We start from the raw sequence: 27,117 nt of genomic DNA, 5'->3' as shown, positions 1-27,117 counted from the left end.
CTGGTTTAACCCCCAATACAACATAAACGGATAATTATCAACTTATCAAAACTCGTGACTTTGGTTTTAATCGTGTGCATTTTTTAAAGATTAGGTTAATAAGACAAAGATTTTTGACCACATGAAGGTTAGATTTAGGTTTAGCAGTGAGACTGCAGGCTAAACATGACTTTAAGTCAAACGTTTCACCCGGAAAAGTATTCAAGTTCTTATCTCAACTTCTTTGTTTGTAGGTTTTTGACAAAGGGCAGAACAGTGTTCAGAGTAAACCAAACCTTTACCCAATGGTAGCTGGATAAGATTCAGGAAACCCTTTGACTCTGAACAGCAATGATCAAGTAAAAACATAGATGGATGCGTTAATAAATTAATGGATAGATGCGTGAACAGATAGATAAACAGATGAATACATGGACAATTGGATGGGTGGACGGACGGACTGATGGATGGATTATGGATGGATGGTTGATGAAGGGATGGATAAATAGATAAATGATGGATGGATCGGTATATGGATAGATAAATAAATGGATGAATTGATGGAGTTTTGATTTCATTTCATCCCAAAGGCTATGTATGGACTGGAAGTCAGATTCAGTTCAAACTATTTTTCCACAGAAACTCAGTCAACCTCGTCTTTATGAACCTTCCTTTCTAAATGTTAGTCATATTAGAATAGCAAACCACTGTCTCAATTGTATTATTACCAAGATGGAACAATGAGTTGAGCAGAAAAGGTTCTTAACCCAAACCCTCACTGGAAAAAATCCTCATCTGCTTCTTTGTTTACTGTCATGTCTTCAGATTTTGGATCTGGAGAGAATTAAGGACGTTTACAGACTTCTCCAATCACTGATCCTGCTCTAAAACCACATGACCTCTTCACTCTGTGGTTTGGTTGTTGTTGCTCCTAATAGCTGCGTCATTCCTAAAGTACCACACTCAGCCTGGTACTGTTGTGTTGACTGACCATCATACTGCAAAGGTAATAACATTGTTTGGTTATTACATTCACAGTATTCATCATACTGACATATGTTGCTTCATTAATCTCTGTAATAAGACAACGAATGGCTAGAAGTTTGGTTGTGTAAGCCAGTAGCAGTCAAAGTGATTACAATTCTTCGTTTCAGTTTCTAAAAAGGTTTGTCCAAATACTTTTTTTTAGTATGGTTTTACAATTTCACAAATCTAAAAAAACAATTAAAACAATGTTTAATCAGTAATTCTCATAGTAGATATATGTGGCTTTTTGTTTTTTATTTATGTCCAGTTCCCAGTGAAACAAAAACAATCCAATTGGAGATTGTAGTGATTTAATTCAAACTATTAGCTGATAACTCATTGGAAGATGCCGTGTAAGAATGATTGATATAAAATCAACTATTTCAACACATCTCATCCAGAATATATCTTTACTCTGAAACTCAGAAATCCATTGTTATTTATTCTTACTCAAAATGGGAATGCTGGCATGCATGTGTAGTATCCACTGACAGCAACTGCAATATGGACATGTTGTCAGAAAAGAGCAGCTGTTTTGGGCATAACAGTAAGTCCCTGACCATATCAGCATCCAAAATCCTGCAGACACTGCAGATGGCTGATGGTCATAAGCTCATAGGAGAACAATAATCTCCTGACAATACAAGGCTGCTCTCGTGAAATGAGCATGTGGGACAAACAGTGTCATTTCTGATGAGATTGAAGAAAAATACTGACATTCATAATGAAAGAGAAACTAGCTCACAGATAGAAACAAACTCATATATTGAATCGTGCATGGCCGTGCCCCCCATGGACACACTAGATCTTGTCTGTACTGAGAAACTAAGCAGAGTTAGGGTTGATTAGGAGACCATCTGAGACAACCAGGTGCTGTAAGTTACTGCAACCACATGAGGGCACTCTCCAGGGTTTCCCTGTGTTTGTCTCAATGACTGTATATGAAAACTGGACTGAGTAACCCCTCCATGGTGTTCCAAACAGGAAGTACCTTCTGGTCCCAAGAAACCAAAATCCCACTGACTTCTATAGAGTAATGAACAGATATTACTGTCTTTCCCTTTTCTAACAGGTTCTTGGTGTCTATTTTTTATAGTGCAAGTCATTCAAATGATAAACTGACCAATCAGATGCCTGCTGGCCCCCACATCTAACGTTGAAAACTTTTGTGTGACACATTTTGTGTACCCCGCTTTCACATGGACTTACAACAAGATCACTTGTTGTTGCCATAGAAACTTAAACTCAGACCGACTGACCAATCCTACTCACTGATGACTTCTGGTTTCAACATGGTGATGGCGATTGAATTAACTTGATTTGGTTGGAGCCAGAAGTAAGCCGTTTGCTTTGGGGAACGTCACACTCACTTGGGTCAGTTTTCACATAGTCAGTGGTCGGTACCGAGTCCGAAGAGATGAACACAAAGGAATCAATATCCATAGTAAATAAGAAAGATAAGAAAAGAAGAAGTCTAATTACATGAGCAAATTTTGGTTGGTTCTGAGAAGCCAAAAAGAAAAAAAATAAGCATACATTGAAGCAATGACATGAGTAGAAACATCCTAATAGATTTAAATGCAGCATGTTTTTTCACACCTCACTCTTTTTCAGTTTCTGTCTCCTTGAATAATTACGTTGGTCTCTCACCAAACGTCCTCTCCCGCAGCTCTCGTACCAGTTTGCATAACAGCGTAACATTTTGCTGGAGCTGAGTGCACTCACTGAGCAGCGCTTATCAGGATGAAGTGGAGTATCTCCATAACTCCATTTTATGCAAACATGAAGGAAAAACCAAAGGTTTGAAAGCCGGAATTGAAGAAGCAAAGAAACACGACAGAAGCTAAATGGAGCGGGAGGTGGGAAAGAAAAGAAAGGCATGAAAAGGGCGGCAGCGGAAAGAGATTAGGAGGAAGAAAGACACACATGTGAGCGCGGTGCAGCAGGCCGAAAGTGCTTGGCAAGGCTCTTCTATTTTGAGACAAATGGACAACGTCCGCAGCACAGCGTTGCGCAGAGGACTGTCTGTTATTCAGCAGCTTCTCTCGGACAGACGATCTGTCACTTTGGTTGCAAGCACATTTTCAAATCACAGAAGAGTCAAGTGGGCAGCAGAGACGGCGTCATTCCGTCAGATTTTTTAACAGTGCTTCACTTGGATGGACAGACAAGGAACAGATATGAATTTCTGTTCATATTTCGTGAAATTTAGTGCAATTCTGGGTCTTGAAACACTTGTAAAATCATGTCACAAGAATGAACCATCAAGAACAACCAAAAAAATATACTGGGTAAACAGAGCAGAAAAATACTTGACAATATTATGCCTGTTATAAACTATAATGAAGTAAACTGTAATTATTATAGTTTGTGGTTTTGAGGGACTAACATAACACTGGAAATGAGCCCCCCAGGTTGAAAAGCTGCATGCTTATGTATGATGGGTGACCTTGACCAACACTGGACAGAGGACGGACATTAATAAATCATTTTCTGTCATCTGTTAAGCTGAGTTAACATTAAAAACTCTCTGATGCTTTCCTTTGTGTCTACATTCACATTTTCAGTCAAACTTCTCTGAAACAATGCCTAAATGATTGTTCTAAAAGTACATGCCGTTTGAGTTAAAGACAGTTTAAAAGCTTGGTCAGAGCTCCTCACATTAGCTGTAAATGAGTCAGTGAAAATGTTCATTTTTCACCAAGTTGATGTACATTAATGAATATTTCCTTTATGCTGCAAACCTCACATGAATGAATATGCCAATGCTTTGTGTGCACACAGCTTCTAATATGTTTTAGAGAATAATTCCAACAAAGTTCTCACCAGAAAAATCTCATGTGTAAAAAGTAGTGTGAAAAATTATTTCACACAGTATGTAGTAAATGTTAAAGACAAAATGTATACACTTATTTTTGAAAGTTTAAGGTATTGGGCAATAAACTTAAAATTAGACATTATTTCAGTATCATCTGAGGTTTCCAGAAATACATTTGATCAAAAGCAAACGGGCCACCTTAAGAACATCTAAAAATACTTTTGCAAGCCATGTTCACCTTTCCTCAGAACATCAGAACAAATCTGAGAACGGTTAAATTGAATTAGCTGTGTCTCAGAACGCAGAGCAGACGTCCGCAAGAATGAAGATTGATGGCTTAGACCTTCACAGCGTACACATCTTCGTGTCATTGGAAGAGACAGCCACAGCGCTGATACTGCAATTGTTGCAGTGCATGTGTGAGACGCAAAATGTACATTAAAAGCTGACCCATAATGCCCAGAAGGATTAAAAGAACAAGATTAATTTTGCACTTGTATTTTCAATGATCATTTAGATTATTAGTAATATACACATCTGTAATTAGACCTCAAAGGGGAAGTAACAGATTTTTTTAGAGTATTACCATTAGCATTGAAACATTTTAGTTTTAGCATAATTATCAAACATGATATTCTGCCATTTAAAGATTTGCTGGACAAAAGGAAATATTGGCATCTCCTTTTAAGCATTTTAGCATATGCAAAGTGTTCCATCCTTGACAAACAGTTTCAAGACACTGCAGCAACTCGGTTGTTGTGGTGTTCAGCGCATCACAAATGCAGTAACACAGTTACTGCCATGAAATAAAAGGGATAACACACTTTTACTCAACTTTAGCACAATTCCTGTTAGCCATAACGCACAGTAACACTGTAACACACTCAAAGTCAACAGTAAGATAAAGAGTGTCTGTTTTTACACAGTTCAAGTCTGCAGTAACATATTATAAGTCTTCAGTAACACAGTAGTCTGCAGTAACACACTAGTCTGCAGTAACACAGTTCATGTCTGCTGTAACACACTATGAGTCTGCAGTAACACAGTTAGTGTCTACCGTAACACACTGTAAGTCTTCAGTAATGCACTATAGATCTGCAGTAATACAGTTACAGTCTGCTGCAACACATCATGTCTGCAGTAACACAGTTACAGTCTGCAGTAACACAGTTACAGTCTGCTGTAACACACTATAATTCTTCAGTAACACAGTAGTCTGCAGTAACACAATTGCAGTCTTCTGTAACACACTATAAGTCTGTAGTAACACTGTTACAGTCTGCAGTAACACAGTTACAGTCTGCTGTAACAAGCTATAATTCTTCAGTAACACAGTAGTCTGTAGTAACACAATCGCAGTCTTCTGTAACAAGCTATAATTCTTCAGTAACACAATTACAGTCTGCAGTAACACACTGTAAGTCTTCAGTAACACACTATAAGTCTGCAGTAACACAATTACAGTCTGTTGTAACATACTATAAGTATTCTGTAACACACTATAAGTCTGCAGTAACACAGTTACAGTCTGCTGTAACACACTGTAAGTCTTCAGTAACACAGTTATTGTCTGTTTATACACACTATATGTCTGCAGTAACATAGTTACAGTCTGCTGTAACACACTGTAAGTCTTCAGTAACACAATTATTGTGTGTTTGTACACACTATATGTCTGCAGTAACATAGTTACAGTCTGCAGTAACACAGTTACAGTCTGCTGTAACACACTGTAAGTCTTCAGTAACACAGGTATTGTCTGTTTATACACACTATATGTCTGCAGTAACATAGGTACAGTCTGCTGTAACACACTGTAAGTCTTCAGTAACACACTGTAAGTCTTCAGTAACACACTATAAGTCTTCAGTAACACACTATAAGTCTTCTGTAACACACTATATCTGCAGTAACACAGTTCAAGTGTGCGGTAACACTGTATAAGTCTGAAGTAACACAGTAAGTGTCTGTTTATATACACTATAAGTCTGCAGTAACACAGTTACAGTCTGCTGTAACACACTGTAAGTCTTCAGTAACACAGTTATTGTCTGTTTATACACACTATATGTCTGCAGTAACATAGTTACAGTCTGCTGTAACACACTCTAAGTCTTCAGTAACACACTATAAGTCTTCTGTAACACACTATATCTTCAGTAACACAGTACAAGTCTACGGTAACACTGTATAAGTCTGAAGTAACACAGTAAGTGTCTGTTTATATACACTACAAGTCTGCAGTAACACAGTTAGTGTCTGTTTATACACACTATATGTCTGCAGTAACATAGTTACAGTCTGCTGTAACACACTGTAAGTCTGCAGTAACACACGTCCCTTGCCATTCTCATTCAATCACATACACCCCTTATGCAAATCCATGCAACTAAATTGTCAATTTTTATATACCAGGAGCACACAGACAGACGAGCAAACAGACCACAAGTATTTATATACATCTTTCTTCAAGTATTAGTTTTTAAACTGTAATAGAACATGATAGCCTTACCCATTTAGGGCGATCATTTAACCCATAGCATTCATATTTCCAAAAAGTCATTCTAGGATACAATAGGAGTGGATTTAAAAAACTAAGCAAAACAAGGAAAATACTAAAATATAATGAAAGTAAAGTTTGGATTCATTTACAAAAAGGGTTTATGTATTTAAACTCATCATATGTCAGGAGCCACATAACCCCCCATTGTAACAGCAAAATCAGTCCAACACAAGAGGCCTTCAGCTCTGATCTGTTTGCTTGGCTGCTACAGGAGAAGATTGAACAAAGAAGTAGATTGGCTGCCCTTTGGCAGACCTGGTTCCAGCCAAAGAATCGGTTAGTCCTTTGCATGAAGCCAGAAAATTGCAATTTACGTTGATGCCATTTTATGGTAAAGACACAGATTTCTTATGGAAACCATTTGACACAGAATGAATTTATCTTGTATATTCATAAACTTTGGATGGTTTCAGTGCCCAAGCTACAAAATTGCATTTCAACTGTAATTCACAGAAAGGGTCTGCTTTAAAACAATGAAAATACCACTCTAACTGTTTGTATAATGAGGTTAAAAACCCGTGCAAAAAGCAAGAGGAAGGAAAGACTCACTTTTATCGGTTTCCCATCCGGGGTCAGCACTTCCTCCGATAGTTCTATCATCTTCAGAGCCATGTGGGCGATTGGCTTTGCATGACTATCAACCTTCTTATGAAGTCCTCCAGCCACACAGTACGCATCACCTATTGTCTCGATCTGGTTGTGGGAAAAAGATACGTATCACCTTAATAAACAGCAATCATTTCAACCAAGAATTAACAGCATCATAAAGACTCCAGAGCAACTACAAGGAACAATCATAAAAATCCAGCCCTAGTAAAAAGATTTAACCTTTGATGTAAGAAAAAAATCATAAGATCATAAAAAGTGCATTTAGCGAATCACTTATTATTTCTATTATTACTACATTATATATGAGGGAAAAAGTTATTTTCATGCTGGTATTAATAGAATTCTAAGAGAATCATGTGAGACATTTAGCAAAATATGCTGCATAGGCAATAGCTATTTTAATCCTAGACAGTAAAAGAAAAACATGAAGTGTTTTTGTTCCAGCTGATTGCCAAAAATAATCTTTCTACTCTGAGAAAAGATGAAAAGATCTGTCAGGTAGGGGATCATTTGAGGCTCATGAAAGAGACTGCCTGAAAAATAGGTCTGATTCAAAACTGAGAGAGGTTAATGGTGGGCATGACAGGTTCAACTCGCCCAAATGTACCTGCGCTGTTTCCTGTATTTATTATGAGCTCAAAAACAGTTCACAGGGTAAACAGTACAAACCCTGCTCTCATAGTGCAACACTTTGAAGGAATTTAAGGCTTTTTTTCTACTTCTTCACAAATATATTCCAATATTCTGCTGCTAGCTGGTTTGTGATGACAGAAAAAAGTGTTTTATGAGGCAATTTTGGAATATTTGAAGATTTTAAGGTGTGAAAATGAAAAGCTGTGAGCTCTTTGTATCACACAAATCAAACAGACAAACTTTCATTTTTTTTAAAAGCATATTAAAAAAAAGCATATGAAAAAGTTGTATCCAAAGTTGACATAAAATGATTAAATATAACTACAGTATCATCAGATTCTTTTCATTTCCCCTTGAGGATTCATATTTTTCTATTTGAACTGAATTGCCAACTTTCCTCTCAATAAATATAATGCATCATAGTCAGACCACTAAATTAATCTAAAGACCAAAAACTGCATCGTACGTGTCATTCAGACTGAGCTCATAAAAAACCTGCAAAAATAAAGCTTATTTGGGTTTTTGTGTTAAAACATTACTTAATAGAAAAGTAACCTCTACAAATGTCACAAGGAATGATGACTGTCTTAAATAATTAAAATATGATGTAGAGATCAACAAAAGCATTGGTTAAAAAAACTGCACACAAGAAAGAGTAACTTTATTATAAAGTTTAAACATTTGAACATGTCTGACTAAAAGTCTAAAACATCCACCTATAAACAGACTTTTGGGGAAAATCAATGGGAGGTTGGATTTTTACTCTGGATGTATTTACTGTAGGTAAAGACAAACTGATACACCCATAATGTTGAGCAGTCCAAGCTAATCCAGTTGGGTAGGAACTCAGAATACAGTCTGTAGTTATCTGCAGATACAGGTGTGTATTGTTGTGCATCCATGCAAATCAATATCACAAATAAAATAAACATCAGCTAGATGTAGGCAACCAACTGTGGCTGAGCGAGATAGCTGGTTTTAATTACAAATATATATAAAAAAACAGTGCAGTGGAAGGAGTCTAAGATGTTACAAAAGCGTCTAAAATGATGGTAACTGAAAGTATGGGATTTTCACTCTCTAACTCTGGCTGAACAGTATTTTGATGAAGCAAAGTTCAGGAGGTCACTTAGCAAACTGCAATTGGATGCTTTAGAAAAATGAGACGGTGAACGTCGGCCCCCAGACTGCAGCTGACTGAAGTAAAAACCCTAAAAAGACTAAAAAAGAAAAAAAAATAGCTGCAGAAAAATCATGATGTCAGCAACCTTCATGCTTTAGCCAGCTGGAGGGTTTAATAGATGGATTTACTACTTAAAGGTAAGATGTTTGTTTTTTTTCCAGAAAAACTAAATAAATAAGACAGTTTTTTTATATTTTGGTCAGGAATCGGCAGGAAATTTGGAGATACTTTTGTTTCTTCTGACATAAGAACTTTGTGATGAGCCACAGTGCTTGTGGACTTTCAAACAGGAGGATGAACTCGTCAAAACTCAACAGGCTCGGTTTGATCAAAAGTACTGGGCCACTTGTTTATGGTAAATATATACTTATATAGCGCTTTACTACTTTCTTAGAATGCTTTAAAGTACTTTACAGTCAAAGTCCCATTTACTCAAGCCCACACACATTGATGGTGGCTCTGCTGCTCAACACTGGTGCCAACCTATAACCACCAGTAGCAATGTGGGGTTCAGTTTCTTGCCCAAGGACATTTTGACACATGGCTGGGTGCTGAATCTGCAATCTTCCAAACACAGGCCGACCGCTCTACTTCTGCACCCGTTTATGGTTATCAAAGCATCCTGTACCAGAAATCAATGCTCTGGTAAAATTTAAATATGGAAGCTGCAGTTCTCCAACCCAATTAGAGAACTAAACCAGAAGTTTTGAGTATTTTGAAATGATCCTAAGATTTTTTTTTTGAGTTTGCAGTGGTCTCTAGTTATGTAACTTTCTGAAGATTTATCATCACTGGTAGAGCACACTGAGCTCACATTTTGCATAAATACCACTTTAGAAAGAACCTCCTTCAAACTTAATGAAAACCCTGGTTTTAACACTGATTAAAAAAAGCAAAAGTAAAAAAAAATCTTTCAATACTTTGATGTCAAACGGTTCTATGACAGAGTTGGTGAAGAATCAGGAGGACATTTGATGGAGAAAAGGAAAAAAGAAAAAATTGGACGGCATTCTGCTCTCATTAAATCCTAACCCAGTTTGCAGGTAACCATGACAACGGTGACAAAAAGGTGACTCAATCTACTCGTCATGTCCTCCTGTCCCTTCTCTCTGTTTGACACACAAAGCTGCGTTCATGGAGGCATTACTCTCCTCACCTGGGAAGCCACAGTTCTGACAAACAATACGAGAATTACTACCTTAACAAAGAATGTTTTAAAGATGCAAACAAATGACGATGCAAAAAAAAAAAGAAATAAACGACTGAAAATGGCGATGAAAAGAGGAAAAGAAAACAGGCGGTGGAGATGACGGTAACCAGGCTCAAAGCCAGACTGTCAGATGGACAATATTGACACATCTTTGTTAAGCTCTCACAGACGGGCTATTAATCACTTACTTTTTCCACAACAAAAGCCCCCCCCCCTGCACATACACACATGCATGTGTATACAGACCTAGTATGTGCAGACAGTGTCACACAAATAGGTTTAGCTCTGACTCAACAGTTTAAGACTCTCTACAATCCAAAATATTACCAAAAAAATCTGTATTTTTGGAATATTTGTTTCTAGGTCCTTCACTCTGAAAATGGATTTAGAGACGATCCTGTCAGACTATTACTGTCGGTCTCAACAAAAGCTTTCCTACCTTATAAACATCCAGGATGCCACACTGGTAATCAAAGCGCGTGTAGAGTTCGTTCAGCATTGAGATGACCTGCATAGGTGTGCAGTGGGCGCAGACTGCAGTGAAGCCCACAATGTCGGAGAACAGCATGGTGACGTCGTCGAACTTGCGAGCGGGCACGTGCTGACCCTGCCACAGTTTTTGTGCCACATCACCCGGAAATATGGAATACAGCAGATCCACTGTTCTTCTCTTCTCCTCCTCCAGCGCCTGGTGAGTCCGCTCTAATGTGGCCTGAGAGCAAACAGAAGGACATTTAGAGCTTTTATTATTCTGAGGACGTGGCCGAAATGAAGGCAGCAGCGATGGCCGCCAAATGAAAAGATGGAAGAACGCTGCTGAGGCATGAAAAGACGTTTAACCTATTTTTTTCCCTAGTGTTTTGTATCTGTGCATGGTTGTTTCTACATTCAGCTTGCATGATACACTTTGATACCACTGTGCATCCAAACTAGCTAAGAAGAAGCTATTTATAGCTGTAGCCTGGAGGGGGGAGACTGATGCAACAAGCAGACTCAGAGGATTGGGTCAAAACCCAATCTCCTGCTAAAGGATGCTTTAAGAACCAATTATAGGAGCAGTCAGCGGCCACAATCAGCATTCCACCACACTGGAAATAACCACAGTTCAGATGAAGGTTGTGTCCGAATTCCCTCCCTAACCCCCAAAAGATTACTCAGTCCAGGACTGTCTTGAGCCCTGGGTTTTAGAATAATTCTGATGCATCATTTTTTTAAATCTCCAAATATGACATCACCCATTTTGCAGAGTAAAAACCTGATAAACAAAGACATTCCATGAAACATATTTATGAATCCACTGTTTTTTGTTGATGAAAATTTGGGGGATTTATAAAAATAAATCTACAAAAATTTTTTTTTTTCAGTAGACAAATTGTTCAAACACATTGCATTGTGGTCTATATTCATCGGTCTAGTGAGGACTGGGTTCTTGCAGAGATGTCTGGGAAATTTCCAGGAATTGTAAATTCGGACACCCTGAAAAAGTTGTGAACACCCCATATAGTGCTTTGACTGGGGTAGAGAAGACACTTTTATTTATTTATTTATTATTAGTTTTTTTTTGTATGTTTTTCGGTAACAACTACGTCTACCTTTTTTTCCGTTTTCTTGTGATAACGACATCTACTATCTCATTATCACAAGCTTTTTTCCTGCAATGACGAAACCATGAGATAGACACGCAGTCCTTCCAGCCTGCACGTCTCCTGCATTATTCCGTAATAATGTAGACAGTCTGATCCCTTTATTTGGTTACTAAAGAAATTGAAAACAAACGTAGGATCAGAGACCTGCAGCCGCCTGCGCAGCTGCAGCCGGGCCAACCTTCCCCTCAAATGACAATGACTGATTTGGACGCTGTTTATGACCAACAGCATCACCACCAACAATCTCCACCTCAATTAGACAGCCGTTAAAGGAATCAACAATCAATTGATCAGTTCTTTTGGTTTTTTACGTTTTCCCCAACAGTCTGTTTTGTTTTGCTGCGGATTATAAAAAAATATTATCTAGTCATAACCAAAAATCTGCTATCTCGTGATAACAACATCTACTATATCATAATCACAAAGAAACGTTTGGTCGTTATCACAATGAAACTAACAATACAGTAGTATACCATATAGCGTACTAGCCGGGGAGTAAGGAGGTAAATTGAACACATTTTAGTTTTAATTTAACTCATCCTATATAATTAATTTAGCCTTTATTTTTGGTCCATTTTGAAAAACCACCAAAGAAAATTAAAACACTCAAGAAAACAGCAAACCAATAAATTATATTTTAACCAAAAATGGTGTTTACATCAACATTTAAATTGACTTGCACATTATCAAGCTATAAAGTCAATTAGAAAGAAAAATATCTATGGCCTGTCTATTTAAAAGCAAATAATTAATCAAGTTTAAATACAGTAAAGCAGGTTCTTTTAATGGCAACATAACATATCTATTTGTTTACCTTTCTACTTATCCCTGCAGGGGTCCCCACAGCACTTCATCTGTTTTTCACTGATCGCACAGGTGGTTTGGCAGAGATTTTATGCCAGGTGCCCTTTCTGACCCAACCCTGTTTTTATCCAGGCTGGGGAACGGCACAGGGAAGCCCAGATTTAGCTTTACATAGTGATATAAAGGGTCTTGCCTAAGGACCCACATTGGGTAAACCCTGGGAATCCTGGGAGCGCTGATTTCCTCCATGCCAGTTCCACACTCAACAAGCTGAGCTATCCAGCCACTTTTTGCAACACAATATATAGAACAAAGCAACTAAGCAGCTTTTTTTATTCAAAGGAATCATCTGAGCAATCTGTGTCACTCATTAAATTTTAATACCAAGTAAACGTTTGTTTACAACCGAGCGTGTCTTTGTTTGTGTGTTTCTGTTTATTCATTTGCCCCATGTAGCAACAGACTCGTGCTTTAATGTTCTTTAACTTAAAGTTTTTTAGGTCTCATGCTTTTTGTTTTGTATTTATGTCAGGAGGTCTCTGTAATGAATGAATTTAGCAAGGTGAGCATTACCTTCAGTTTGTCCATCCTCTTCTTCAGGCCGTCCTGCGCCTTGGCCTGCTCCCCCACTAGGATCACGTCCCTCGTGGCGTCGTGGATGGGGATGTCCGACAAGTGGAGGCCCCTGCCCATCAGCTCCTCCAGTTTATCAACCCGCGGCGAGCCCAGAAACATCAGCGAGCAGGACTCTGGCACGTGGATCATCTGACCCTTCAGCTCCATCACCTGCCGGAGAAGAAAAGCTGCAGGTTACTCCGAGCTGACATGCTAGCCCGGACATGCTACAGCGTTCAGCGAAACAATAACCAGTGAAGCGGAGTAGCTGATGCTCATTATTGACCTGATTATTGACTGTTGCTCCCATGACCTGTTTAAGCAGCTAAAGATGGATGGAAGTTTTCCACATGTGTCAATGAAAACATGAGTATTTGAAAAATATAGTTTTAAGGATTCCCGGTGAGTGGAGCACTCAGGCCTTAGTCACATTATCCTGAACGGGAGGTTGACCCATATGGGTGCTACCGGTTCTGCGGGCTCATGGAGAGAGGAGCAGCCACATCCTCAGGGGAGCTCGGGTGTGTCTTGCAGTTCCCTTGAGGCTTGTACAACTACCTCAAGGGACGTACCATTGGAACGTACCATTGTCATGTGCGGTATGGTAAGGCCCGTTGGATGTCCCCACAAACAACACACGGATTGTCTAATTTCCTCATTTCTGGTGGTTCTTTGCAGAGTCAGCAAGAATGGAGGCGGGGTCAAAAAAAGAAGAAAAATATGTGCCAAAGTCTCTCTGCTCCGCTACAGTTCTGATGCATCCACGTGCAGGCAAATAGATCCATTAACATCTTCATCTTCCTTGTCTGAGATTCAAAACTATCCCAGGCCAAGGGCACTCTCCCGGGCCGAACCAAAACAAATCCACTGAAAATGCGATATGCAAAACTGGGTGTCATGGAAACCCACATTCCTACCCTCTCCACGACCTTTTCCCTGGTTGGTGAACTCTTGCTGCTCCCTCAGGCTGTGTCGTGATGCTCTGTGCAATAACGCAAGGCTGCTAAAAAGGCCTAGCCTGGCATGGGAGCGCTGTCTGTGTGGAAATTTTGTCTTTGTGAATTAAATGATGATGTATTTTTTTGCTTGTACATCAGTCTATGCCGTTTCTACTACGACACGGGTCGAAGATGCTTGATTTTTGACATCATATCCATTCCTACCTCATGTGTCTTTTCTGGGTGATTGGCGCTGCCTGACCTGAGCGGCTGCTGCCCACCTCTGGGCAACTTGTCTTTAGATGTGTTGCTCTACCACCAGTTTCTCTTGGGATTAATAACGTTTATTGTCTTATCTTATTAAAAATTTGTGGGTGAAATTGTAAACAAAGGGCTGATGGGAAATTAACAGAGCTGACTTTCTTGCCAGTAGTTCCGCCTAAAACCCAGATGTGAATTTCTAATTAGCCCTTGTGCCACAGAAAATAGGTCTTAAAAAAATGACACAGCCTTTATTATTTTAGTCAAAGACAGCATAATCATAATTAAAAGATCAGTGGGAATGCTTTTTAAATAGAAAAAAATATAGTTGGATCAGGATTTTTAGGTGTTCATTACGACCTGTCGTCTGCAGCATACCCATAAAACAATCTGCATGAACATTTTTCTCTCTAGGGACTCACTAAGTGGACAATGATCTTAAAATTTCTTGCTTGCCACTTACAGGTTTGCCCATTTTGTGCCCACAGACAGCCCATATTTACCCATAAGGGTAGTTGGGACTAAGGCTTTAGACAGTATGTGGTCAATATGTGTTCTCCAAGAAAAAAAACATGAAAGGCAGTTCTGTTACCACAAAACTCAAGTTAGTTTTTCTAGAAATCTCTGAAACGAGCAGAAGCCACATCCATGGTAACCATGAATTAGATAGAAGAAAGAGTTATGTCCAGAGCTGCCTTCCTGCGGCATGTCGGGCGCGTTCCGTTCATTTAATTTGTCACTTAAATCATCCCAAAAGATGTAGGAAGGAGGCAGGGAGATTGGTGAGGCTCTGTGGTGATACCGCTGACAGTATCTGGAAAACATCAGTAGGATTTGTTTGGCGTGCTGCTTCACATTCTGTTCTGGGGCGCCGAGATGAAAGGTATGTGCAGATCCTGTTAAATGTTCTCAGTGCAGGTGTGAGGAGGACAAGCAAAACAAGCCTCCCTGTTCAAAGCGGAGAAGAAAGACTGAAACAAACACACAAGCCTGCAGAAGGGTGTGAGAGGAAAGACATTAAAGGCCTTTCAACGTCACACTGACTGCCATCGCTACAGCGCCTCGGCTTTATTTCTCCTACTTAGTCCGTTTCCTTACCCAGTTTTAGTATCTGGTTTTGCTTCTTTCTGCATCATTATCTGTTTTTAATCCTGCTCTTCACTCCCTGTGTGCGTTCCCCCTCCAACTCCTCCATCCCCGCCTTTCTCTCCCTTTCTCCATAGTGTCAGAAAGATTATTCCGCCGGTGAGCACATTGCAGCCCTGTTTTATTTATAGCACATTCTCTCCTATGTCTGCATAATACATACAGTCTACATCTGCACACGCACAGTATTTCCCTGTACGCTTCCCAAAGAAAGACGCGCATGCTGCCTCCGATTGTCTGTTATTCCAAAATAACGAGTCGCATGCGGCGTATCTACACATGTGCGGTCTGCTAAAACTCTCAGGTCAAGACATGTCCATTTGACAGAAACCCAACTATTGATGAATCATCCCATCAAAGATGCAATCTTATTTATTGAATTTCATTGTTTTATTGGTTTCAACAATCCAGAATTAGGCACTTAACATGAAGGCTCTAGAGGCCTACCTTTACCAGAAAGAAGGAACTTTTTAATTTAAAAAATAATAGACATATCACACCGCAACAGCACAGATTTAACCCAATCTGAGCCAAAAAAATAACATCCATCAAATACTATAATAAGAATCAGTGTTCAGTTCATCTCCAGATCCTCCAGCATCAGAAAGTCAGGAACATCAGCACCAACCATAGAAATGTTTTTTTATTGCTGCACCTCAATTCATCTTGCCTGCAGGTCAACGTCCAAACTTTGTGTATGTCATCAGTACAGAGAGGAAAAAGTCCGTCCAGAAGTGAGTCCAGTAATTGTCAAAAACTTCTCAGAGCGAAAACAAAAATATAATTAAGTCTGACCAATCACAGGACCACCGTCAACATGTCTCTCTAAGCGATCAAAGTGGAGATGAGTGTAAGACATGTATGAAATGTGTTTGTTCTAAAGCAACAGAACCTTTGCAAGATCTGTGTTTTTAGACAAACAAGTTCAAGTTCAAGTTCATTTTTATTAGTTATTTATAAGGCGACTTAAAATGACAGCAGTCAAACAAGGCGCTAAAATGTACGTAAGACAAATGTAAAGCCATCATTCAGACACAGTGGGTGCCTTTTTACATTAAACCTTACCCCGGGCTCACACTGCATCCGGTCTGGCTCCGGTGAGGACGCCGGAGTCTTTATGTAACTTGACAAGGACTCACACTGAATCCAGTCTGGTCTGGCTTTTTTGTTGGGTTCACATTTTGCCAGATGCCAGAGCCGAGCCGAAGCATTTTTTTGTGAAGTTGGGGCTATTGATGACCTAAACCGGAAATCATGCGAGCGAGTGTAAAGTGGATCCAGTACATTTTTCACAACAAAACCTATTTTCCGCTGTACTCACTGTTTTCACCGTGTTGTAAACATTACATCATTGTGACAACCAACCCTGTTCTCCCCTACTTGTTACATAATACGTGAAGCCTATATAAGACAAAAGTACTAATAATAGTTCTCATTCAATAAATAAGAGTCACACAGAAAAAAATGCTGTGAATATAATTAAAAATCCCGGCGGAGTGAGGGTTTGTTCTCTAGTACTTCCTGTATAAATGCCAGGATATCATGTGAACCTATATGAGTTCAGAGTCTTGCAAAGTTGGCAGCAGAGCCTGTGGCTGCAGCAGGACCGCAGCCATCCGTAGCCAATGTGAGTCATCTGCCGTAGCTAGACCGCTCCGGCGCCCAGAGCCAGACTGGATACAGTCTGAGCTCGCAGTTAGTCACAACTCGTTTACACTCTCTCCTGCTACCTTATAGCACCTTACAGGCTTAAGCTAGCATTAGCGTAGCTTAAAAAAAAACAAAACAACGAGCAATATCAGATCTATCCAGCCGTACAGTTTTGAGCCAGATGGCAGCTCAGACAAGGAAAACAAATACGCTTCCGAACTGTAATATTTATCTACTCCTGATCCATCATGATTTAAATAAAGAAATACTCAAAAAGTAGTTTTAAACTTAAATTATTTTATACATGTCTTCCATGCTTCATAACATATTAAAAACACAATTTTCATTGGAGTAGGTGTTTAAATAACACATATGGGGAAATAATGCCTGACCTTACTAACAACTAGAATGTACAGGGGTTGACCCATACGAGTAAATGTGCCCAAGGCTTTAGTTTCATGCTTTGTCCTCAGTTATGTTTTTGCTACAGCTGATCCTCTTGTTTTCACTCCTTTTGGGTCCATCCCTGACAAAACATGTAGCAATTGCTCAATCAAAGACCAAATCTTAAACCAAATGAGAACTGTCACAAACCCCAAGAGTTATATAAAAACAATTGCTGAAATAAATCTATCTACCACCATTAAAACTGCCCTAAACCTCTAGTTAAATGATGGGTCTACAGGCTAAAGAATCTGTCCTCAGTTGTTCCACAACCACAACAATCACGTCTTCTCCATGAAGCTGCATTTACCTCGATTTAAAGACCAGCTTTCATGTTCGGATGTGTTTTTCTCTTTTAGACTTGACTTGTCGGGCACAGGAACAAGTGGCGGTGTAATCTGCTGTTTAGTGCGGTTGTGTCTGACCGACTGGGAAGGCCCACACGCTTGACATGCTAACAGCTATCTCCATGGAGACTGTGGAAAAAAAACCAGGGACAAACACAGAATGAAAAATGTGCCCTTATGCTGCTTTTGCAATAGTATCATCTGCCTCAACGTCGACTTCTCATATCTGCAAACAAGCAAACGTCAACTAGTCTGTAAAAATGAGTTTATAAATCAGATGATGACTTGACTTCTGCACACAAACATTATTTCATTTGATTCTAATTGAGCAAAACGCCTCCTGGTTTCAGATCACAGCTTTATTTATTTACATCTGCAGTGTCAGAAGGACAATAACTCCTTTCTGAGGGATCGACAAACCAAACAGCTTCAGGAATCAGACCGCCCTGCATTTACAGGATGTGTACATTTAATTATGGAGGCATGATTTAAAGGTTGCCAATACATTACTGGCCGATAAGCAAGACAATCCAATTACTGTTATTGTTCTGATAATAGGATGTTAGCCAATAATGGGGCAAGCTCTCCTGTTTCCAACCAGGCTGAGTGTTGTTCTCTGGTCTGTGTGCACAAAGGCATGACTGAAAACTCCACTGCAAGCTTCAGTCAACATGACCACATCAAGCCTGATCTGAATGCGTTTATTGAAAAATACTTTCACTATTCGTCCTGATTCCTGTTTAAATGTTTAAGAAGGAAAAATCTATTATTACTGCACGTTTGAACAAGAATTTAACCCTGCCACATACTCATAAATGATGACATCACAGCGGGCAAAGCTGTCAAAAAACAGAATGGGGCCAAAATCTCTTATGGGCCTAAAATGTATCTTACAATCCACAAACAAAACCAAAGCACGTATATGGGAAATTGATGTTTTAAGACTACAAAGTGGGCCATAAGTTTCCATACAAAGGAGAATGTATAATGTTTATATTTTTTTATATTTCAGATACCCTAACCTAGATGACGCATTAGACCAAAGAGCAATGAATTGAAATTATACTGATGGCTGGATCAGGAAGGAGTCACATAGTTGCATAAAATTTTAACAGAAAACATGAAATGAGCATCACACACACACAACACTGTGACAAAGCTTATTTGCAAATTTCAGAAAACTGGAACTATTGCAGATCAACTACGTCCAAGACGTAGGGCTACCGATGAAGACACAACAGCTGCGATAAAATAAAAACTTGTTTAATATAGAATGTTCATTTTTCCTATGTAACACCCTGTATCATGGGATGGCCAATGAACAGCTTGGAGGCTATTTTCCAGCAATGTATACAATTTGGCAATTTTTACATTTTCCCACAATATGGGGAAAAGAAATTGTTTGAGCAATCTTCACAAAATTTCCTACACATTGTTAGATCTACAAACAATTTAAGTTTAGTTGACCTTTGACCATCTTGATTTAACCTTTTCTTCTCTCACTTCTCTCTAAACTTTTAATGTATCACCTTCAAACTCCTTGACCATCACTTGGAAGCTACATGGGAAAAGCTTTTGTTTTAATGTTTTAAATTGTGTAGGTTTTCAACAGCATTACCATGGTGAGCTTGCAAAGTGGTGTGTCCCTCTTGTTTGCACATTTTTTGGGGAATATTGCAACAATGTAATACATGAATTCCTAGCTCAAGCTGAACCAAACTATATGAATATAACATGAACATGCTAGAAATGTGGGTGTGGTTAACAAAAAACCTCTATTGTCAAGGAAATCCAAAAGGTGTGCATAAAAAGTGCTGTGAGCAAACGCTCCCAGGCTTGTTTTCCTTCCACTAATGTGCTGCTTTTGCTTTTCTGTCACCACTTCTCTGCGTAACAGCTGCTTTACATTGCTTCCCTCCACTTTAGAAAGTATATTCCTGCCTCCTCATTCCGCATGTCTGTCTGCGTTTGACTCTCACTCCAATTTTCTGGATTACCGCAGAACAAACGTGCACACTCGTGGACACACGCATCCATGCATCCCTGGAGGCACTCGCGTTGGCCTAGTTGTGCACCCCTGTTAAACTCGGCATGCTCTTCTGTTTCTGCCTGCATCTCTGTCATTACGGCACTGAAGGAGAAGGTAAGTGAACTGTGAGCACAGAAGGCAAAAGGAACACAGTATGTCAACACAGGTGAACCCCAGGTGACAAAGGAGAAGCCTTTAGGGTGATGCTTTGGGTTCTTTAGGAGGATCTAAGTATTTCTTTACAACAGAATGAACTTTTTATTACTCAAATGTTGGCTCTTTGTTTTGCTTCTTTGAACAAGCAAACATATTTTTAAAATGTTCTTCATGGAATTGTTTTATTTTTAAAGTTACTCATTCAATTGTTTCGTTTGTTTATTATGTGTTTTTAGCTTCATTATTTACACCATCAACAAAAAAACAAGAAAAGTATAAACTGGAGAAACTGGATATTCATTTGACAGTTTACTCAGAAAGCTGTTTGTGATGATAGGTACCCCCTTTTCCTAATTGTTGAATATTTTTGTGGTGTCCCACAGGGGTCAATACTGGGACCTCAGTTGTTTATATGTAAAATATCTAGTTAAGTAATCCAACAAACTACAGCTAGTTTTCTATCTCTGATGACACAGATGTTTTTGTGATGAAGACGAATTACAACAACTTAAAGAAACTGCCACCTGTATAGGGTGAGCCCCATCTTCACTCAGCAGTGGCTGGGATAGGCTCCAGCAACCCTTAAATTGGAAGAGGAATTCTGTGAGCTTGGAGGGAGGACGGATGGATATTAATTTGAGAGTTTGAACAGAAAGTAGTTTGTAAAAGAAAAGAGTGCTTGTTTCCAGTGGTTGAGTATTTTTTGTGGTGTCCCACAGGGATAAATATTGGGATCTCAATTATCAACTTTATATGTAAATTAGCTTTTTAAGGTTTCCAACATAAATGGATGGCTGGCTGGATATATAGATGGTCTGTAACACAGATTGGAAATGAGTCAGATTATATTATAATTGCTCATTTTTGCTCATATTTGAGCTTTAGTGTCGAGCTGAACGGCAGTCGTCAGTTTTTTTTTTCCTCTCAGTTGCAATTATGAAGTTTATTCCAATCCAAATTGTGTTTTCACTTTAAGCCAGCATTGAGTGAAATCAAAGGAAATAAACTAATCATTTTTGCAGCTTTGGGACTTTGGCTGAAGTCTCTCCCAGCAGTCATCAGTCAAGAACCAGTAGAGAGGTCAAAATCTCGCCAAAGGGCCACATTAGAAGAAACAACCACCCATAGCCTCGCCGCTCTTCTCCTGCCAAGGTAACTTAGCGTCCCCATCATTCAAACCTGTGTGTTTTGGGGGTTTAAAAGGAAGCTGAAGTTCTCGTAGAACATTTACACTCTTTGGTAAACACACCGACTGCACACAGATGAATCCCCACTGGGTTTAAACCAGGTGTGCCTTACTGTGTGGCGGCGGCAGAGTGTGTGTCCCAGAACGATGTTTCAAAATGAAGTTACTTTATCACAGCTGTGGTTGTTACACCGTTCAAACAGAGCTGCTCTGCTTCACCGTCACGCTAGAATGCCTTTATCCATCAGCACCTCTCTATGAATGCAAATCCACACAACTCCCCATTGATTTCTCACACTCTGCAGGGAAGTCAGGCAGCAAGGAATCCTGGAATTTCAGTTGTGTTGTGTTTGCACCATGCATCTGTGTGGTTGTCTGCCACTAAGTGTGTATTTGTGATGGGCTGTGTCCTAAAAGGGGTGTTTTGAAGCACACAATGGAACAAAAAAGCTGTTAACACTTAAAAATGGAAGATTTAAGGGCTTTTTTTAAAAATAAAAAAGTATACAAACCTTTGTAACAAAATGACAAACAAGTGTGTTGCAGTGCAGTGTGCACTGAAGCTCTATTTTGTTGCCATGTTCAAGGACTTTCGCAATGTAATATTTGTGCAACTCGTTACAGATGTGCATCAACATTACAGTCATGGCTTTATGTATGCAGAATGTAAAAAATGTCAAAATAAAAAGCATAAAACATATTTATATATTGGATTCTTTCTCCACAAAGAAAACCTTTTTTTTTAGTTTACAATTCACCTTTTAACTTAGAAGAGAAACAAATTGAGAAGATTCAGGTTGCTATCGCCATAGGCAACAGAGAGCTACAGAGAGATAAGACGGAGAAAGAACTGCTGAAAGGCCTGGAGATAGGAATAGATGCAAAAAGAAGAACAAAGAGTGAGGCCAGGGAACAAAAAAAGAATAACCTACACAGAGACACGGAGAAAATGAGACACACTGCGCTTGAAAACCCCAGAAAAGAGAGACAAAAAGGGAGATAGCGGAGGGGAAGAGGGAAGTGAAGCAGACCTCTAATGGATTTTGTTTTGTGGGAAGACTTTTGCATGTTAACGGACTTTTATTTCCACGACCAAGCAGTTAAAAGCAGAGGAGACAATAAATCAGTCCTGCACAAACACACACACACAATGCTGCATTATCTCAACCAAATTGAATGTGCAATACTCTGGTAAAACTTACACTACACCACAAACATGTTTTATTTGTGTGGAAGGGGAAAAGTTCACTTGGAGGCTGCTACTCATGCAAAACTGACATTGTTAGAATTTATAAGTTTTATAAATTTCTCTCATTTAGGCTGATTAAAATCTAAAAATCTTATTTAAACCAAAATAAGAGGGTCACAAATATCTCACATTCATTTATTTATTCTGCTTTTAACAGTCATTCATTAGTAATATTTCCCTCTGGAGCGCCGCCTTCACCTCCCCCTCTGGTCTAAGTTGTCTGGCTGCTCTTTGTGAAGGTATTAATAGTAGAGCGAGAGGACAGTGATTTTTCAAAGCCTCCTCCCTTGAACAAACAAACCGCCAAAGCTGTGATTTATCCGCCTCAGATCAAAGGTGCTGCGAATGTCCAGGTTTTCTTTGTTCTGGGATGAACAGGTGCACTGGTGGCGTTCACACCAACAAATCTAGATCAGAAACCTTCACCGGCCGGTTGGTTTCCAGAGGGAGCATTCGATCTGATGATCTCAGATTTATTTGGTTGGAGCTGCTGACGTCACAGACGGGTGTAGGAGTTGCGATTGGCTGTGAACTGCTGCTAAAAATGGGCTAAAAAAGCTGCTGCTGGTCTTCTGATAACATCTCACGACTGTTCACTTACAGTTCCACTGACTCATCTGAAGATGAATATTGACTTTTGACCTGAAGAGTCTGGGAACTTGTGGATATTTTGAACAAAAAACCCTCATCTCAGAGGAGGCAGGTGCTGTGATTCATGGGTTTTATAAAAAACGTTTTTTTTAATAAAAGAATATCTCAGACGGTGCAGAAAGCTGGATTATCAAAAGGAATGGAGAAGGTTTCCGTTCAGGTTAAGCCCGGAGATCCAGAAAAGTGTCTGTTTGAGGAAAACATGATGCTGAGGAGAGCTTTTGCCGGTACAACCTCTTTACTCTCCCCTGTGTGGTCACCCCTGTGTTCACATGGAGCAGAGAGATGCAATTTGCCCTTTTCAGGAGGCCTTTGAATGTCTTCTGCAGAGCAAATATCCCCCAGGCGGCGAGGACAGAAGTTAAACTGAAAATCGACGTCAGACCGCTCAAACACACACCCACGGTGCAGCAAGGGGGAGAGGGGCCTCTTTGCCTTGGCTGGTGCCCATCTATCTCTGCCCTTTCTGGTGAAAATGTCAGACCGTCCTCTCCTGGGTCTCCTTTTTTTCTGCTCCTCCACCCAGGTGACACCAGATTCTCAGAGAAAGGAGAAGGAGAAGAAGAGCTGCGCTTGCTTGCCCTTTCACGGGCACATCCTTTCCTCTTTGTAAAAAAGGAGAAAAAGACGGCAGTGAGGCAAAGCCGCTTTTTCAATTTGATTGTTGAGTTTTTAATCGCCTCACAAAGGTAAAAGTTTTTACGGTTACTACATCCAGTCTCCTCCTGACCTTCTGTCCTTTCCTGAATCTGTTTAAGTCAGGTAAAGTCACAAATTACCTTCTTAAGGCTACAATGTGTGCAAAAGTGTGACGTCACCCAAAATGGATTACTTCTGACTCCAACCAAGTGAAGCCAGTTCAGTCACCATTTTTTCACAATACGGATGCTGCCATGTTGGAACCAGACAATATCAGTGAGCAGGGATTGGTCAGAGTCTGTCTGAGACATTGTTTCTATGGCAACCACTCTGCCCAATCAGGAATGAACTTGTTGAAAGGACACAACCGTGCCACGTGAAAGCGGGCTACTTGGAATCTGTCAATAAAAAGTTTTGAACATTGGACATGGGGGCCAGCAGACACCACAGACTTTTACTGAAGCATCAGTTTATAACTCAAATAGTTTCCACAGCAAAAAACATATGAAAAAAAAATAGCAATATCAGAGCATATTTAAATACAAGGTAGCAGTACAAAAATGGTTATTCTGAAAGACTAAGTAATAGCTGTCTATTTCTCAATAGAAGTCTACAGGATTTTGGTTTCGTGGAGCCAGCGGATGCTTCCTGTTTGAAACGCCGGGCGAGGGAGGAGTCACTCTGTCCAGTTCTCATATTCATTCAATGAATGTGAAGTACAATTCCAAGGGTAGACTGGAACCCAGAGGACATTCAAGAGCTGTGAGAGTTTGATGCTATGTTCACACTGGGCTTGGAGATGCACGTAGATGCTGTACATTTCTGGCTTCTGCAATCAAAACTGTTGCGGTCACATGTTGCTACATAAGTTTTTAACCCTTGTGCTCTCTTGTGGGGTCCAGATGACCCCACCCTTATATTGATGTGCGATCCCTCCCATGACAAAAGTGGACAGGATTTTATGTCTGCCATTGACTCCAGTGAAGATTAAAAATCATAGAAAAAATAAGTTCTGTGCGTTGTCTTGTGGGTCCTGTGGGTCCAGATGACCCCGCTTTTAATGCAAACATGCATAGGATAGCACAAGTCTTTTTTCAGGCTTTAGATACAAAATGCACAGCCACTGAAGGTTAAACCAGATGAGCTTTGACCAATCAGGGACTGATCCGATAATGACGTGTGGATGGCTGTCCTTTTATTTCATGGAAGTGCTAACTGTTTGAAAATTGATCACAAAGGAGAAATGAATAATTGCGTTTTGTGCCCGTTCAGAATTTTATAACACCAAGTCTTTCATATATCAAAACATTTGTGAAAGATTCACAAGAATTGCACCACTTCAATATTTCAAACCAAGCCTCTTCCAAGAATGGTGGTGAACATAGCTCGGGTACCGACTAACCATATGCTAAAAGTGCATAGAAAAATGAACATTCAGCGCATTTTTGAAACCCACACTCATGCCCGTGTGAATGTAGCATGAGACCAAACCACAAGGTTATATGAGGAAAAAGGTGGAAAAAGGCTCAGCATAAGGGAAAACTTGATACTTCTTTTTCTTATTCAACATTTGTTTTCATCTCTAGATTATTTAAGATGAATTCCTCTGATTTATTCTCACTTCAAGCACGCACAACCACACATTTAAAAAGGAAGTTTTCAAAGTGGCCACAGGGCCTACAACTTGGTGGCCATTTTGCGACAAAAATAGAAATTTGGCAATTTTCACATTACAGCAACATTTGGCAAATGAAAACTTTTGGTCAGGTGATCTTTACAAAATTTTACACACATGCAACTAGGTTAAGTCTACAACCACAACCAAAGTTTAATTGACCTTTCACCTTGAATAGAGGCCACCATCTTGAAAATCCCCTCCACAAGATCCCTTTTAGTATCAGCTACAAATAAAAACACCTCCAAGGGACTTCAATCTATCCCCTCCGAACTCCCCATGCAGCATTGGGAAGCTACTTGGGGAAAAAAAAGAAAAGAGAAGAAGAAAACAATTTGTAGATTACTAACAGTGTTAGCCTGGAGAGCTCGCCGGTGAGGGCAGGTCAAACCAGGAAACGTAGCTTTAGTTACTTTTGTTCATCTTCAACTTAGTGTATTTTTTTACATATCTTGACCTTTAATTTTTCCAAACATCCCTTTTCAAGAATTATTCAACTTAAATAAACTTCCACTTTTAAGCTTTAAATCCTTGCTGTCCTACAGGAAACACATTCTACCTGATGTACATGAGTGCAGATATTTTACTCTTTGCATCTTCAGCTAAAGCAAAAACAAACTGCAGCTTTGCTCTGTCTCCATGCTGTGTGTTCACACGCATCTGCAGCTGCTCTCGGATTCAAATGAACAGAACTTGAAATTAAAATGACAACATAAAGTCAAAGATGAGGCTATGTGAAGCTTGCTGGATCCTGTAGATCTTTTCTTCTTTCAAACCTGAAAATCTTTCATTTGGTTTGTTTGTTTCTGAGTAAGTACAAAATGTAATTTCTCTTTCCTCTTCAAGGTCTTAAACTTTTTTTTTAACCACAGAAAGATTTCTCTTTTGTCAGGAAGAAAAACAACCTTGTTTGCAGCAAGCGTGCGTCGTGAGGAAGAACTCAAAACCAATCCCACTTTGGAGAAAGCTCCACACGATGCTAAAACATCACTACTGTTCAATATGTTGACATAAGTAGCAGTCTTCTGCTATATTAGGTTTCAAAATATGCGGTGCAACTTTAAGCCTCAAACAGACTGAGTCAGAGCAGTGATCCAGCTCCGCTGTCGGCTCTGTTTAGCATCACGGTGTTTGCTGCTGTCACCCAAATCCTGTGGAAATCTTCCAATCAGGAAAAAGCTCCCAACATCAGAGTCAAGCCTCATTCCTCCCGTAGAAAACCTCCCAGGATTAAAGATACGGAGAGAAGGAACATCAACATGAATGTAACCTCCAATGAGCTCATGGGTCCTCTCATCCTTTTTATTCTGAAAGCCATCAACCAAACATTACGATCCCTCCAAACGGGGGCTTGGCAGGCAAAAGAACATAATAAAAGAGCGTTTTCCAAGTAAAACTACAACTGTTTAAGCCCAATAAAACCCTAGAAACAGATTTGACGTCAAGTTTGGACATTTTCCATGAAAAGAAAGCTCAACTTCAACAGCGCCCGCCTACATTTAAGCGATAAAAGGTTTTCTTTATCCCTTTAATAGTAAGATTTGATATCACCTCACCACAACCTGAAGTCTTAAACTTTCTCTATTAGAAGCAAAAAACTAAAACATATTTTTGAAAATTTCACAATGAGTTTTTTTATTTATTTTCTTATATTTGCATC

The 27,117-nt window shown here is 39.5% G+C and overlaps 1 protein-coding gene across 2 annotated transcripts in view; it reads right to left on the bottom strand.

Annotated features, from left to right (window-relative positions):
- The window catches only part of gucy1a2 (guanylate cyclase 1, soluble, alpha 2), a 58,269-nt gene that overhangs the window by 11,235 nt on the left and 19,917 nt on the right, over positions 1 to 27,117 (bottom strand). For both annotated transcript variants that reach the window (XM_024276796.2, XM_024276797.2), the window contains exons 5-7: positions 13,045 to 13,257; positions 10,461 to 10,733; positions 6,936 to 7,079 (exon numbers count right to left, since the gene is read on the bottom strand). In XM_024276796.2, coding sequence (XP_024132564.1) covers positions 6,936 to 7,079; positions 10,461 to 10,733; positions 13,045 to 13,257 — 630 coding nt within the window. The remainder of the gene's footprint in view (positions 1 to 6,935; positions 7,080 to 10,460; positions 10,734 to 13,044; positions 13,258 to 27,117) is intronic.

This window comes from Oryzias melastigma, linkage group LG13 (genome assembly GCF_002922805.2).
Source record: "Oryzias melastigma strain HK-1 linkage group LG13, ASM292280v2, whole genome shotgun sequence".
NCBI lineage: Eukaryota > Metazoa > Chordata > Actinopteri > Beloniformes > Adrianichthyidae > Oryzias > Oryzias melastigma.
The sequence above is the reverse complement of the archived record's forward strand: the minus strand, read 5'-3'. Positions and strand labels throughout refer to the sequence as shown.